At 28.9% G+C, this 17,300-nt stretch overlaps 3 protein-coding genes across 5 annotated transcripts; 2 read left to right on the plus strand and 1 right to left on the minus strand.

The window, feature by feature from the left end:
• Positions 1-582: 582 nt before the first annotated feature.
• Positions 583-13,939, minus strand: mRpL49 (mitochondrial ribosomal protein L49). 3 transcript variants are annotated; one of them, XM_089221032.1, is made up of 4 exons: positions 13,763-13,936; positions 12,992-13,181; positions 10,256-10,528; positions 583-4,829 (listed from the first exon to the last, which is right to left on the minus strand). In XM_089221032.1, exons 1-4 carry the CDS (start codon positions 13,823-13,825, stop codon positions 4,825-4,827), a joined length of 531 nt encoding a protein of 176 aa, XP_089077158.1. In that variant the 5' UTR covers positions 13,826-13,936; the 3' UTR covers positions 583-4,824. The 3 variants fall into 3 exon arrangements, with proteins under 3 accessions (XP_089077158.1, XP_089077156.1, XP_089077157.1); XM_089221030.1 differs by lacking the exon at positions 583-4,829 and adding an exon at positions 6,062-6,544 and having other exon boundaries at positions 13,763-13,939; XM_089221031.1 differs by lacking the exon at positions 583-4,829 and having other exon boundaries at positions 10,148-10,528; positions 13,763-13,935.
• On the plus strand, positions 4,305-10,228 carry LOC107164098 (interference hedgehog-like). Its single transcript, XM_089221028.1, has 13 exons — positions 4,305-4,416; positions 4,555-5,190; positions 5,320-5,541; positions 5,612-5,767; positions 5,832-5,987; positions 7,219-7,308; positions 7,382-7,595; positions 7,897-8,056; positions 8,136-8,355; positions 8,498-8,713; positions 8,795-8,994; positions 9,056-9,206; positions 9,274-10,228. Exons 1-12 carry the CDS (start codon positions 4,353-4,355, stop codon positions 9,203-9,205), a joined length of 2,484 nt encoding a protein of 827 aa, XP_089077154.1. The 5' UTR covers positions 4,305-4,352; the 3' UTR covers position 9,206; positions 9,274-10,228.
• Positions 13,940-14,406: 467 nt separating the features above from the next.
• Positions 14,407-16,256, plus strand: LOC149058724 (uncharacterized). The gene is made up of 3 exons (XM_089221029.1): positions 14,407-15,337; positions 15,400-15,620; positions 15,704-16,256. Exons 1-3 carry the CDS (start codon positions 14,782-14,784, stop codon positions 16,034-16,036), a joined length of 1,110 nt encoding a protein of 369 aa, XP_089077155.1. The 5' UTR covers positions 14,407-14,781; the 3' UTR covers positions 16,037-16,256.
• Positions 16,257-17,300: the final 1,044 nt, after the last annotated feature.

Below are 17,300 nucleotides of genomic sequence, written 5' to 3' on the forward strand. Positions count from 1 at the left end.
ATGATGAATTTAATTATTTCGTTTTTTTTTCTATAAAATAAAAAATAAACGTTTTAACAGTTAAGAAGACGTCACACCAAAGGTGAATCTTGTATATTAATTTTAAATAGGTACCATTACAGTTAAACAATCTTTATTCGTTAATAAATGTAAAATGACTAAAATGCACACAGAAAGAATGTGTGTTTGCATTTGTTTACTTTTATTAATAGTTATTATTGATATTTTATCCATAGAAAATACTTCTTCAAACAATGTAGGTTTTGAAGGAATAATAAATTTAATAAACAAACCTACTAGCAGCATCTACAACAGTAGTAGTAGCAGCAGGTCCGGGTTGGGGAAGATTCAGCATTCCAGGTCGGTTGTTGTATCTTGTGGATGGTTTTGTTCCACACCAGTTCAGGTGCGTTCATCCAAAGACAAAACATACACCGCATTCTCTTATTGGACCTTCAGAACTAATACATTTAACATTACTCTTGTATAAGTTGTTTTTATTTTGATTCATTCATTTGATTGAACATTATTGACAAAAAAATTATTTCAGAAATAATTGTATACGGAATTTGTTTTAGAATGTTCTATTTGATTTAACATTCTGGAGTAAATGTAGCTGGTTTCCTTGTAATAACGCACCTTACAATTTCATTGAATGGTTGATAATCATATGAGCGTCAGTTTTTTGCATGATTGGTAAATGCGTAGAGGTCTAGCGAAAAACAACCATTAATTGATTCTTAGTTTTTAAGATAAAAATATGCTCAACTTTTATATTTTATGATTAACTAGTAGGACATTAGGTATATTGTATTATTGTGGTGTTTAATATTAAATAGACGTAGCCACGTAGGTGAAATACAAAGAATTAGTTATCCAAAATGCAATTTTTTTTAATGGTTTATTTTGTTTATGTAGGTATGTTTTATATATATTCACATTATACATTTATACATCTATATATGCATATGCTACAGTATGCAAACCAACATGTCTTTTCTACGTCCGCTTCATCTTGCATGTCCTTGTTTCCACTCTGCAGTTCTGCACATTTTACTTACCAAACCAGACACATAAATATCTTCTTAGAATATTATTATTATTTTAACTTATTTCTGTACATGTTTTTATCAGTTACAAACACCGTGTTTATATTGGATGTCTACAGTCATGGATACTTTGAATATTGCTTGTATCGTATTTACACCTATTTATAAAATGTGTACAAACGGTACCGCGGAAAAATAATCACAGAAATTTGGTCCCCGGAAATAACCCAGTGAAAAAATTACCATGGAAAGATACCTAATCCCATATTACATCTTGCAAAATTATAATGTAAATATTATATTATTATTTTTCATATCACTTATTATTAAAATTTTAAATTAATATTATAATAGATATAATTACCGTGATTGAAAAATTTACTGTTTTATATATTTTTAATATTGTAATATAAATTTATTATTAAGTAGGCAGCCATAAACACTATTTTTATTATAGGGGTATTTAATATTTTCCTTGGTTATTTATCGGGCCAATCAATACAAACACAGATACAAATAACATAAACATGTTGACATTGCATTAAATTATTATTATTATTATTATTCCTGGATCTGTAATTTGTATACTCGGTATATTGTACATTACAATACACTACAAAATTTCAGTCAAAACCTCTACACCAGCATTTTTTCAGTGTCAGTACTCAATAACTGTGTATAATATGGCTATTAGTAGGTATATAGCTATTCAAACTTTTCATCTCACGGCTCCTTTGTGAGTTCACAATATTTTGACGGCTTCTAAATTATTATGAAAAAATTGTAACAATATGGGTGATATTAATAGTGACTTTCTATAGCATTAGAATTAAAACTAAATGGTCTCGCGATGGCTATCGTTTCCATAATGATTATAAATAATATTCATATTAATTATACTAAACCTACATTAATGTTGGTTTCCGGACTCCGGTGCTTTAACGCGGCTCTCTTCGCCAACTCTCACGACGGGCGATTGTAAACTCGGCTCGAGGAAAAAATATGTTTAAAAGGTCTATTGTAAACTCAGCCCGTGTTTTTTTCTAGTAAAAATTATTTAGGTGTAAACTCGGACCGGGATTTTTACAGGTAAAAATTATTTAGGTGTAAACTTGGCCCGGATAAAAATGTTTTTATATAATCTTCTTATAATATTTTTAAGAACCATTTAGCGCATTACCCAGATGACACCACGAGAAGGCGATTCTCATTATCCTTCAAAAGTTTTTTAATTTTCGTATTATTATTCATAGTATGAAAATCGTTATATAACTGTAAAATGTATTTATGTAAATTTGTAAGTGTAAAAAGTGTAAAAATATAATGTATAAATCAATTTTTTTAATTTAAAAGCTATGTGTTTAACGTATTCACTTACTGATATTTCCTTATTTTTATATTTCGTAAGTGTTCTTTCTAAGAGTTCTCTTTTTTTTTAGTTTTTGTATTCTGAAATTGAAATGGTGCATCTAGGCTGTCGATTTTAATGTACGTTTCTGTTTGTATTTCTCTGAATTTCGCAATGACGGAATATATATTGGGGTTAGTGGAATTGAAACTTGAATTAAAATGCGCATGAAATTTATCGGTAAATATTATCGGGCCGAGATTACTACCGACCTTTTTTATTACCTGAAATATTTCCATACATAAAATTGAATTTACAACGAGTAGTTTATGAGTTATAACTTATAATTATTTAAAGTTTAGATGAGCAGAGTAGTTACTAGTAGACTAACATTTTGAGAGGTAACTGCCTATTGCTCCACTTCACTCTCCGCTTGTACAACTTTAAAGTTGAAACCATGTAAAAAAATATTTAAAAAAAATTTCCTCTAAAAGTACTGGACATTTTTTACTTTTTTTCCTTTTAATTTAACTTGATCCAATTAACTAGGTACTAGAAAGTATAAAGGATACATTTTACTGCTTCTCAAGCTAGTGTTGGCATAAAAAATATACACATCTAAACCAATATACATTCTTTGCTTCTCACAAAATCTAAAATTTAAAAAGTAAAACTTGATTGAACAGTAATTTGTTTACTATTCAGTATTTTATATTGGCCATGCCACAGCTTATATAATTATGTTCAATATTATCAGGAAAAATAATATAGACTGGCTGGCTTCTGGGTGGTACCAGAAACATACAAATTCAATGCATAGTACCCCTATATAATTGTACTTTTATTTTGCAATGATGAATCCATTGTTTGAAATTTGACACCTAAAGAAGCCCTTATTTCCTACAAGTTTTATAATGAATAGAACATAGGGGTTTGTTTTTTTTCCATAACTAAAAAAAAATATATTTTATAACAACAAGTAACAACTGAAAAAAAAAATAAGTAACTTGTATAGTTGCATATTACAGTCAATAGGTATCATTAATTTCTGATAGAAAAGTATTGTTGATTTTACCTAATTGAAATTTGAATATTATTATTGAGATCAATTTAAACCTATATTTGTATTTATATTTTCTCTAATGTGCTATTAATAATGACTTTCAGTTGATATGTATTCAATATAATTGATTTATATTTTCCATATGTTAAGATATCTAAGATTAAAAAGAAATTCATGAATACTCTCGATCTTAAAGGAAAGAAAAATGGATTTTTGTCTCATTAGTAGTATTTGTAATAATGTGCAAAAACACGTTTTAGTGTGTTGGATTTTATAATAAGTTGCTGCCCAATGTGATTTATTTAACCCACCAAATAAGACTACCAAAGCAAAGAACACGACATTCCTGTTTCCCGACCTTGATAAATACAGGTGCTTGTAGCTTCAAATAAGACAAAAAATAAAATAAAATATTATCAAATTATGTTCTTGACCAAAGCATTCAATTTGTATTTAAAAATTGTAAAAGTCATAGGGTATTTCTATAATCCAATTAAATTGTATCTATATTTTGTGTACTTATGGCTTATGCTAATGTCTAAATTAATAACATTTAATGTGTTAAACAAATTAACATGGAAATGCAATATAATAAAACTACTATATTTACCATCTACATCTTCTTCATCTTTCTCAGTAAAATAAAAATGTAATAAAACTGGTTTTAGCATTATTTGAGAAAAATTTTAGACACTAATAAAAACTTAAAATGTATAGATTTTTTTAATGTAGTTTTTGATTATAAGTTAACTGAAAAATAAATAATGGTTCCCCCAATAACTAAAAGTTGGTGTCAAAAATAATAATTAAACTAGATAAAACAAATTTTAATATATTTTAATTGTTCCAGGAACAATAATGAAGTAATAAACTACTCAAATCAATAATCAAAATGATCTATTGGGAGATTTTTATCCCAATTTTAATCATTTTAGATTTTTCAAGAAATGCTTCAGGTATGATTATAATTAGTTTTTATGTATTTACAGCAAAAATTTTGTTTCAATTTTTTTATTTTTTGCATTCACTTTTTTTGTTCAAAATACTATTTCTTAAGTTATATTATTGATATATTCATAACTTATTGTTTCTAGCAATTGGAATCTATTTTACACGGTCACCTGAATCATTAGTAGCACCACTTCACGATGAAGTAGTGTTTGACTGCACACTTAATATCAATGTTGACAACATAAAATGGTTGCATAACTCAAAGGATTTCATTCATTCAGCTTCAGTACATACCAACAGTAATAGTAGACTTGTTGTTAAAGTAGAAAGTATTGCAGAAACTGGTGATTATCAATGTGTGGCTACCATTGGTGCATCCTCTTTGGCATCCACAGCAGCAACATTGAGTTTGGCTACTCTGAAAGAATTTGATAATCGTACATTATCATTAAATGATGATAAATTAAAAATTACTGCAGGGAATACAGTTGCTTTGAATTGTGGTAAACCTATTCAAAGTGATCCACCTGCTTTAATTCAGTATTATAGAAATGGTCAACCATTACTCAGAACTACTCCAGTATCTTCAGCTGGATCAGTACTGTTGAAAAATATTCAATCTGAACAAACTGGTCACTACACTTGTTCAGCAACTAACAATATTTTATCTCAAGTTATAAATTTATCTATGTCTTTATACTTGGATGTTCATTCAAGTCATACCGCACAATCACCTAGGTTTATAAGTAAACCGTCATCGTTATATGTTGCTCAAAAAAGTAAATATTTATTTTCACTGATATTTGTTATTATTTATTTTATGTTACACTGTAAAACTTGTTCTGTATGTTTTATTTCAAACATTTTTAAAAATCAATGTTGTTTTGTAACTTTATTAATAATTTTAGATTCAAATGTCAGTATTGAATGTGCTCCATACGGTGAACCAGTGCCTACAGTTAAATGGCTTGGTATTCACAAAAATATACTAATGCATGACAACAAAACCAATATTGAATCAGGTTTGTTAACTATACGCAATCTTAGTATTGAAGATTCCGGTGTATACGATTGTATTGCTGAAAATATACATGGAAAAATCAGTCATTCTATAACACTTCAAGTTCAAGGTAAATGCCTATTGTTTGTAAATTTTAGTAACATACTTTACTGTATCAAATGTTTTTGTTTATATTATAGAGTTGCCTTATGTGAAGAATGGCCCCAGTGAATCTGTAGTAATAAATGAAGGCAGTTCTGAGACATTAAAATGTGAAGCTATGGGAACACCACCGCCCAAAATTATTTGGTATCTTAATGGGAAACCAGTTAATGATACAAATATAATGGTTAAAGGTTAGTTATTAATGAGCAATGACTAAAAAATTATAATATATTTTAATAAAATTATTTAATTTAGGAAGCATTTTAACTTTAAACAACACACACAAGTATCATGCTGGATTTATTCAATGTTTTGCGTGTAATATCTTAGGATGTTCATATTGGGCTGCTATGATTCAAGTCAATCCAAAACAGATCACACAACTTACTTCTCAACAACATTTTTATGAAGGTGATTTTATTAACTTTATTATTAAAAGGATGATATGAATGTTTATTTTGTTTACATAAATAGACAAGACTGTGTTTAAAATATTAAAAATTTTATGCTTATAATACATAATATTATAAACAAAACATAAACATTGAATACCTAACTAATAGTTTGCATAAGTATCAAAAACAACAACATTTCTCAAGCATAAAAAAAATTTTGGTTCTTGCCTACATTTTAGATTCGAAACAGCACAAGGAATATATTGATTTTTAAATAAAATATGTTATTTTTATTTTTTTGTCTAAATACAAATCATTTCAGAAAATTTGCTAAAATCTTCTACTTTTAAGGATGTAAGTGACAGTAATTTGATTTAGTTAGTAGCGCATTGGGAAAGGAGAAGGGGTTAAATACACTCAATAAATCAAGAAAATTAACAAAAAAAAAAAAAAAAAAATAGTACAATTTTGCACAGCACCAGTTTTCAATAATAGAAGTTCAGTTTTCACATAGGAATAATTTTAGATTTGACTTGTTCACTAACAACTTATTTGTATCTTGTTTTCCAAATCCTGTTTTATTAATAAAATAATAAATAAAAAAATTTTAATTATATTTAGATATATAAGGTACATTATATAATTTCATTGTGCACATTACAAATAGCATGCTAGAAATTTTATCCAAATACAATATCCATATACAACTTATATTTTTAAATTATATTTGTATTTTTTTAAACACATAAGTACATTAAATTCATATTTAGTACATTTTAAGAGCATTAAGTTCAAAACCGTAATTATAACTTACTGACTTTTCAATACAAAAACACGACCGCAATTGTAATAGACTGATTTTATCTCAATCATAAAACACACTATCTAGCATATATTTCTGGAAAGGCTTGGATATATTGGCTAGCACAAAGTAAAAAACCTGACGATTAACTAAATTAGAAATATAGTTGATTGTGAGACAAATTAGTTAAAAAAACTAAATTAGTTAAAACTTCATCAGTTTTTCCATATTATGTAGAAAGTTAGTTTTCAGGGTTTTGTGTTACTTTAGTTATTATATTTTGATATATCTATCATTGCTGTACTCTATTTATTTGTATTTTGTTTATACTTTATACTGTAAATCTGGAAATTCAATATGCAAAATAATGAAAACTAGAAATGGATTATGGATGTATTGTTTTATTGTAAATATCCAATAAAAATTAATACTATATTTTTATTAGATTCTACAACACGATCTCCTCAACGAGACCGAAAAGACAGAAACCATAAAGGAAAAGGTAGAAAGAAAGATAAAAAAAAAAAAGGAAATGGTATGTTAAATTATAAAATATTATACGGTCTATATAATCCATTGATTGTTTTAAATGCTTTATATTTTGATAGAAATGGTTCCTCCTTCACAACCAAATGTAACTAGGTTAACAGAAAATTCAGTGATGGTACGATGGTTTGTTCCACCAAATGATGGACTGCAAATTCGATTTTTTAAATTGCAGTACAAAGAAGTTGGAGGAAGTTGGAATACAAGCAGTGATGATATACAAATGCATATTCGATGTTATCAAGTGGACAAGTTATTACCTGATCGCGATTATGTGTAAGTGTTCAACACAACAATATTGGGTTCTTAGGTTTACTAATATACAATCATAACAAAATATATTTTTATAATTAACCTAAATAAAATACTTTTTCAACAAACATTCGATGTTTCAGCAAATTAAATTTTTGTTGAAGACTTAATTACAATTTTTTAAATATATTATTATTTACACGCAGTTTTAGAATAAGCTAATTTATTTACGATAGAGTTTAAAAAAAATTTAGACATTGTACTTAATTTTGTAATTTTATTAAATTAAATTTACAACTGATTATAAATCTTAATTATGTTTCAGATTTAAAATAGCTGCAGTGTATTCAAATGATGATAATAAATCTGGTCCAACTTCAAAACGTTTCTTTTTGAGTAAAGGACCACCTAATAGATCTTTAATACCTCCAACTTTAGTATCAGCCAAAGCCGTTGATAGTACTTCTATATTATTAGAATGGGAGGTATGTAGTATTATATCATGATAAAAAATATATGTTTATTTCAAAGTTTTTAATTAAAAGTTGATGGTTTTATTTTTAGTACCTAAATTCCGTATTAGCTCCAGTTCAAGGGTTCTATGTCTATTATCGAGCTACTAGTACTGCAGGTGATTACACCAAAGCCATTGTAGATGGTCAAGATACCCGTGTCTTTGTTGTTACACATTTAACCCCAGATACTTCATATGATTTAAAATTACAAAGTTTTACTGTACATGAAGCTTCCAATTTTAGCACCATACTCACACACAAAACATTTGGTATGTACCCTTGTACCTTAAATCAAAAATAGTAAGTTAAATAAATCCATAAAAATGCATAATGTACAAGTTTTTATATTAGTTATATTTTATATTAACATTATATTATATTATTAAATATTACAAAAATTAAATTTTTTAGGAGAACCTAAGACAAGTACAGATACTCCAAAGTGGACAGACAATGTACCAGATAATGTTGCAAATAATAATAATGTATATTCAACAATCGGTGGTGTGAAGTCACTCTATGTTTTGCTTGGTGCAGTAGCTGCTGTAATTGGAGCTATTATACTACTAATATTTTTTACCGTATGCATATATAGCAAACGGTTGTCATTAAACTCCAACTCTCCAGGTAAATTATTGTTTTTTTTTAAAACCTTTAACTATTACTAATATTTTCACAATTTATTGCAATATTATATTTAATTTCTAGAGCTGAACAAGAGTTCTGAAGCAGTATCAGGACTAGAGCCATTATCAATGAATGGATTTGCCCTAAAAAATGGTAAAATGATTAATGGATGTACTTTGCCAATGGCCTCTGAGAATACACATGGGCATACTCATCCACCCAATGGATATGTCATTCATCCAATTAACATTACTAGTAATCCACTTGCTCCAGATGCTAAAGTATGTTTTTATTTTATGGATTACCAATTTTCATTAGATTATAAAATTTGTTTATTTTTAGAATGCTATAGAAATCTCTTATTTGGCAAATCATAATAACAATTGTTCTGAAAGCGAAATTAATTCACTGCCCAGACGAGCTATGCCCTTGCCTATAGAAACGCCAAGAACATGGCATTCTAAAGAAGCAAAAGATGAAAACTATGTTTGAAGTAAATGTCCAGAAACCATTGCTGGATACAATGTTGTTTCAAATTAATAACGGTGTACATCTTTCAGACTGAAGGTAGTTTTATAAACACACAGATAAGATGGAAATCTACAAGACTGAATGCAAAGTCCTGCCAATAAATTGCTCATTGATAAGATACTTTTATAATTATAATTTATAACAACTCAGTTTTATCTATGTGAAGAACTATTTTGTGTATACTTTAATTACACAGTCAGATTTTTCATAATTAAATAATTGCATATTTTGTGTAAAATTATCAGTATTGATTTTTTAATAATTTCTCTTATTTGTTTGTTAACTATTTTTTTTAAATTGTTTTTAGTTATGCAGGGTACTTATGTGATTTAGATTAAGAATTTATATTTATACGATCATATAATTTAGTTTTTAGTGTACCCAAAAATAATTGTAATCTGTGTGTTTAATTAATTTAAACTAAAATTTTAATTTATTATCTACATTAACAGTATTACTAAACAGTGGCGTGTTGGATTTGTTATTGACGATGATTGATGTTATACGCATATCCTAAAACTGAAGTTTAATTATATTTCATTTTTGGCATTAACTACAAAAGTTTAATATTTCGAGTTACATTGTAAGAATTCTAAATCAATGACACCTATCATAGTTTATGTGTTTTCTTAAATACTTATACTTAACCATTATTTTAATTTAAATTGCCATGTTTATTTTACACAATCATATTTAGATTACTGCCCAAATGATTGCCTATTAAAGAGTTGACCTATAACGTCACTGTTATTTAATGTTCTCGTACTATTAGATTTGTTTGCTCATATTGTAATTCAGTATTAACAGTAGTAACTAGTAGTTATTTTCTACTTCCTATATTTGTGTTTCTTGTATTATGTTATCTAAATTTTAAAGTATAGTTATAAATCATTTAACAATATGTTAAGTCAAAGTGCAATTTTAGTTTATTTTTACATATATTTTATTGTAAATTGATTTTTATATTACATCTTTTTTTTTGTATATTCTATTATTATTTTTTTTACAAACCTTTCTTCAGTAACCATTCTTTAACTCTAGATACATGATCACCATGAATACATAAATGACCACATACTTCATGGACTTTAGTAGCAATTATTTTCTTATCGCCATATATTCTTGTCAAGTATTTTTTTATGGCCTCTTCTAATACCCATATGTTACCATCTACATTGTTTATTTGAGTTATCCGTCTTGTTCCTCTCATGGAAACTTTAAGATACACAGGTAGCATATGATTGCGTGTACGATGGACAAAGTATGGATATTTTCCAAATGTTGCTGTAAAAAAATAAATAATGACAAAAATATACATTGTATTACATTAATTTTATCATATTATTTTAATCAACACTTCCATTTAATTCGTTAATGCACAATTTGGTCATGTTAAACAGTATTTAAAAAAAGCTATATACCATTTTTTGTTTTATAAATTTTTAAATAATATACTTTTATATTATTATATGATCAATAATATTACTTTAAACAATTTATTTTTATTATAATATATTTCTAGGGATTTCTATACATAAAAATTGAATGCCAAATATTTAGTTAATTAGTTATAATTATGCCTTTTTTTTAAAACTAAATAGGTAATTAAAATAAAATCAATAAACAATGGGTACATTAATACATGTTTATTGTTTATTAATGTTTGACATGATAGGAATAATTGAATAAAAAAGGTACTAAGTAGTGCCACTTGACAGATTATATTAGTAAATCTCTAGGCCAGCTCAGTTCCAGCCTTTCAGGTGCTTAATAGTTATCAGCAGGGCTCTTAAGTTCACAAACTAAAAAAAAGGAAATTAGTATGCATTCATGCAATAAAAATTGGCAAAATATGTACTAAAAAATTTAAAAAAAAAGTATATGCACTTAAAATACGCATAACATTAAAAAACATCATTGTTACGTACCTATAAAATATGTACGAGATAGCATGCATTTTTGACAATTAACATAGGTGTAGCTAATGACTAAACTAATAAGCCATCAGTATCAAAAGCATGTGGAGATCAACAATAGGAACATGGTGATTAGGATCTAAAATTTATCAAAACATAAAAACGTTTTCACACATCTCTTCTCAAAAATGATTGGAAATCCATGAGAGAGGATACGAAACAGTAAGCATATTAAGTTGAATCATGAGACCCGAATTTTAATATGTAGCAGGAAAGTTACCACCACTCTTAAGGACTGAATCATATATAAGAGAGACGGGACAAGAACTAGTCATATGATTAAACAGATAGGGCTTAACAAGACACTTGGAGGCAAGTTGTAACACCACTCATAGTCGTGGCAATATACATTTCTACTAAATACATCAAGTACTGATTTCTATGTTGATATATGAATTGACGTCAGTTAGGATGTAACATCATACACAAATATTGAAATAATAAGATACATCTATTAATTGATTTGTATACATTATTTATATATCACATAATGTATTTAATTCATATACCTTGTAGAATTAATCAAGATTGGTAAAGATGATAAAATTACTAATCTTGATTAAAGGTTTGATTTGTTTTATATAAATAAATTGATAGATTTTCAAAAAAACATTGTAAGGTGGAGGTTGGATGGTAATGGTAATAACATTGTTTCTGTGGTACTGTGTAAAATGCATACAACCAATATAGTCGTACAAGAATAAAAATAAATTGAAACCAATGCTAACCTGTTTAAAATGGGAAAGTAAATGTGAAATAAAAAGGAATTCAAATTTCTTTAAACATTTTATTTTATGAGATAATATGTGCTAATAACTCTGAAAAGTTAATTTTACACCAAATATGCAAAAACATGCACTATTAAACTTCATATTTATATTACTATTGTTATGAAACCATAGGCGTGCGCAGGGGGTATTCAGAGTATACAGCTGCATACCCTGAAACTCTTTGAGGGGCAAACATCGACTCTGGAAAATTTAAACATCCAGTTATCAGTTATCAACTACCAAGTATTTGCAAAGTACATACTTTTAGTATTTTTTCATGATATTTGTTACAATATTTTTTTAATTAAACAGTAGGTATTTCAATATTTGTGTATTGTGTACGCATATTATTATTAGAATTTTACAAGCTTAAAATAACTTTCAGTGCACACCATTGTCAGCCTTCTGCATACACTAAAAAAGAGGCATGCGCACGCCTATCTATGAAACAAATTTGTATCTCAGTTAGCTTTTTTCCTGTGTAGTAAGAAAAACATGCAAATGCATAAACTGACGAGCCCTGGTTACCAGGAACTGTATAAAAAAATAGTAAATTATTAAGTTGGCTATAATGGCGAGTCAACTATACAAAATAAAAGGTTCCATGATTTTGTTAAATAAAAAATTACTTACATTTTCAAATTATAGTGAAGATTATAATTTATAACGAATCAAGCAGAGACAATTTACAAGTTAGAAAAACAAAAAAGAATTGCTCACAATATCTTTATTCGCAGCAACTCCAATGCACCAACACTTTTAAAGCAGAAATATTGATGATTATATTATTTAAAAAAGTATTGTGCATAGAAATATCTTGTCAAAAAAAAAAAAAAAAATAATGTTTATTTTTTAACTTGTAATATTTATGTAAAAAATTATTGACTAACATTTTCATACTTTTTAAGATGAGTATTATTAGGTATAATAACCGCAAAACACATGATATAAGTATTTGAGTATTTATATTATAACAAACATATTGTATTGATGTTGTTTACCAGTCTGTGGCTGCCATCCTGATGGCAAATCTTTCCTATCAGAAGGTGTTGGTATGATAGTCATCGGAAGTAATCTCTCAACAAATTTCCATTCTTCTGGTGAAGATGATACTTCATATTTAGCATAATATGAAGAGTCTTGAGCTATTGGGCTTGAGCGGTATGATGAATCACGTTTGAATATTAAACTCTATAAAATATCAAGATAAAAAAAATGATTAAAAAGACCTATTATCTAGATCAAAACTACTTACATTTTTTAATATAAATATAATTTAAATGACATAATCAACATACTAACTAACAATTACATTATTTTGGACATGAACTAATAACAAAATTTAATATTTTCAACCAGCCTACATAGGTATATTATAAAATTAATTGTGTACCACCTTATGTGAATATTACAAGCTGCCACTGTGTAACGTTATACAATTAATTTTAATTATCCAATTTAAAAAGTATTTTACTGGTTATGAAAGAAGGTAAATAATTGATATGTTTTAATATTTTATTCTTATGATAATTTAATACTTTTGTATTTTGTGTTACTTGAAAATGGAAAATATTTATTTAAAACTTTTATAGTTATTTTTAAGCTATTTGTGATTCATAAGAAAAAATACAAGAAACTTAAAAATCAATTGCATATTATAGAAAATCTACAAATTTTCTTTGTATACTTTGTACACAAAAGTATTAAACATAACCATTAATCAGGTGTTTGTATTCTGATTATGATTTCTGAAATATTTTAAAGCCACTTACGTTTAACCGTAAAGCAATTCCACTTCTAAGCACAGCATTTTTGAAAAGTATTTGCACAGCCATGACGAATTACTAGCGGAAACTACATGCAAAAATTTTTAAATATTAATAAATTGGTAATTGTTCTGTAAAGTTCATGTATGTGATGTTGGGGTAACAAAGCCAGGGGAGTGGGGACTAATATTCTCGGACGACTAGTGATAAGAATCTTTGTATTCATGGTTGCATTTTACTATATTCAAGGCGCCCGCAATATAAAATACCGTTAACCGAGAGATGGCGCCATGCAATCCAGCTTCAGCATTATGTGAATTTATTATAGCAAATCTAATTTGTAATTTTTATAAGTCCGCGGTACGTATGTTTGGGTAAAATCAAAATTTATATATCGTACTTACTTTTTATGTTAAACTTAAAATGCTCGATTTTTTCGTTTTTCTATTTTTTATGTTTTTCAAAAAATATACTGAAGTGGAAGATAGAGATAATTTTTTTTGTATAAAATAAGGAAACCAAAGAAACAAAAATTATAAAACCCATTGTAAAATTAATGCATTATAAGGCAATACGCTAGATCCAAGTATATTGTAAGACGTAAGTAAAATGAAGGTTCGGCATAAATGCAGTTTGGTTCCCACGCGAATTTTTCGATTTTTTTTTTTCCAAAATGTGTGTTTCACGACACTGAATACAAAAGTCTAATTCCAAAATTCTCGCAAATCATTATTTTGGAAGTTATAGCCATCCAAAGTTTGCGATTTCACGTATTTAGTATTTACGCATGCATGCGCGCAAACCGGCTTTAGATACCCACTTTCTTACGTTTTCGTATTCTCGCCTCTCATTTATATGTTATTTTATTTTATTACAATATTATCTAAAGTAGTTTGATGAAAAATGTTAGATTATACCCTATAATTATATTTTTGTAAAAGTTATATTTAACTTATTAGTTTTATGTAGATATCTACCTCATTATAATTTTAATTAACGAGTTTCAAAAGGCAATAGAACTGATAATGTTTTATTTTCGTTTTAAATATTACTTTTTGAAGATTGCTATGTTAGTACCTACAAGCGTACTCCAGATCACTACAGTTTTTGTTACAGTTACGACAACATATCATTTTAAAATGACATCTATTAATTTTATTGAGTTGTATGATATATTTGAGCATAAAACCAATGGCCCCGTCTCAATGAGTGTTATACAAAAATTGCAATCGTGGAATTTGTTAGCCCGTGATGGTGTATTAAAATGTAAAAATGGTCATTATTTACAATTATACAGCGATATACGTTCTTTAGACGGGTTTAGTTGGAGATGTAGGGCACCTATAAATAAACAAAAAAACAAATGTGACTATTATCGATCGATTCGCATAGATACATTTTTTCATAAATCGCATTTGTCGTTATACCAAATAGTATCGTTTGCATATTTGTGGTTAGAAAACGTGTCACTGTCATTTATTGTTAAACAAATTCGAATTTCTCAACATACTGCTGTAGATTGGTCATCATTTCATAGAGAAGTCGTCTTCGAGGCTATGATTACGAATCATAATAAGATAGGTTAGTTTAAACTTAAATAAATCATTTTTTTATAGTATTAAAATAATTAATTCATATAATAGGTGGAGTCGGACAAGTTGTTGAAATTGATGAGTCCAAATTTGGTCGAAGAAAATATAACCGCGGGCATCGTGTAGAGGGGCAGTGGATTTTTGGTGGTGTTCAGCGAGAAACTGGGGCTTGTTTTTTAATACCCGTAGAAAAGCGAGATAAAGATACCCTATTAAGAGCAATCAATGATTGGATCTTGCCAGGGACTACAATTATCAGCGATTGTTGGAAGGTAGATTTAGTTTTTACTATGTGGGCTGTGCCGAGGGATATTGTGGTACTGAGTTGTGATATTGTGTTAATTTGTTTTACTAGAGTTATCAATGTTTGGAGGATGAAGGGTATGTTCATTTAACAGTGAATCATTCCATTCAATTCAAAAACCCAGAAACCGGAGCACACACTAATAATGTTGAGGGAATGTGGCGTCACGCCAAGGCTTCGCTTTCCCAATATTGTCGTAAAAAACGGTTTTATGGTGGATATTTAGCAAAGTACATGTTTTTGAAAAGGTGTCGTATATTAAACATTGAACCTCTAACGGAATTTTTTAAACTTGCTGGTGAGCTGTATAACTCAAAAGAAAACGATGTTTTGATAAGTGATGATGATAAAGACTCTTCTTCTACAGGAACGGATGACGATTAATAAAATATTGAAAAATTTAAATAAAATTAAAATTGCAAAAAATGTTTGTTTTCAATAACCCTCCCCATTCAAGTTTGATTTTTTAGCCCGGGGGGTTTGAGGGCCGAGCCCACATTCAACGAGAGGTCCGTAGGACCTCGAGTTTGGTGACTGGAGCTGGCAGGCGGAGGGAGCTACTTATACTTATTTTACTTTATCTGGCCATCAAGTCCGGCGACCGGAGCCGATAGGCTCCGAGAACCGGGGGTCCCTTGAATTTAAAGACATGAGTCATTTGTGTTAAATTAGTTTCAGATTACTTGTTAGGTCATCAGGCTGCCCGCAGGGCAGGGACGCTCTCCCCCCCGCGACCCCGGAGGGGTCGCCCCCCCCCCCCCCCTCCCCCTCCCCCCAGGTTTGCTATTTAAGCCCCGGGGGGTTTGGGGGCCGAGCCCCCATCCAACGAGAGGTCCAGAGGACCTCGAGTTTGGCGACCGGAGCCGACAGGCGAAGGGAGCCACTTATACTTATTTTATTTTATCTGGCCATCGAGTCCGGTGACCGGAGCCGATAGGCTCCGGGAGCCGTGAAGTTTATTGACTTTAAGACATGAGTCATTTGTGTTACTTAAGGTTCAGTTTACTTGCTAGGTCACTTACCTACAGCGAACGTGCGTATATATTGGCGATGTGCACGGCATTAAAGTAGTGTTGCGCGTATATGCGTATAAACATAAAATCGCAAACTTTGGATGGCTATAACTTCCAAAATAATGATTTGCGAGAATTTTGGAATTAGACTTTTGTATTCAGTGTCGTGAAACACACATTTTGGTAAAAAAAAAATCGAAAAATTCGCGTGGGAACCAAACTGCATTTGTTCCGAAGGTTCTTACTTCTTTTATGAAAAGTTATCTGTTAAATAATTTTAATATTTTATTTATTAAAGGAAAACGTCCTCATCAAAATTCTGTAATACATCAATTGCATGAGAAGAAATAACTGATGAATCCTTTTGATATTCACGTATCCAGTTTAAAAACCACGCACGGGCACCTGTCCGTACGAATAACGGTCCCCTGAGACGGTCGGCTGCGATTTGATATAGGTATGACCGAAAGCTTTGTACACTCCACAATTATTATATGTTATAGGAAATTTTCCTGGCTTTCCGAATATATTAGTTTAATTCGGCGCCACCTTTCAGAACATGGTCGGAAAAATTAAAAACCACGCACGGCCCGACGTACCGCGGACTTATAAAAATTACAAATTAGATTTACTAT

This window comes from Diuraphis noxia, unplaced genomic scaffold (genome assembly GCF_037042655.1).
Source record: "Diuraphis noxia isolate RWA-SAM2 unplaced genomic scaffold, SU_Dnox_SAM2 contig0002, whole genome shotgun sequence".
In the NCBI taxonomy this organism is placed as follows: Eukaryota; Metazoa; Arthropoda; class Insecta; order Hemiptera; family Aphididae; genus Diuraphis; species Diuraphis noxia.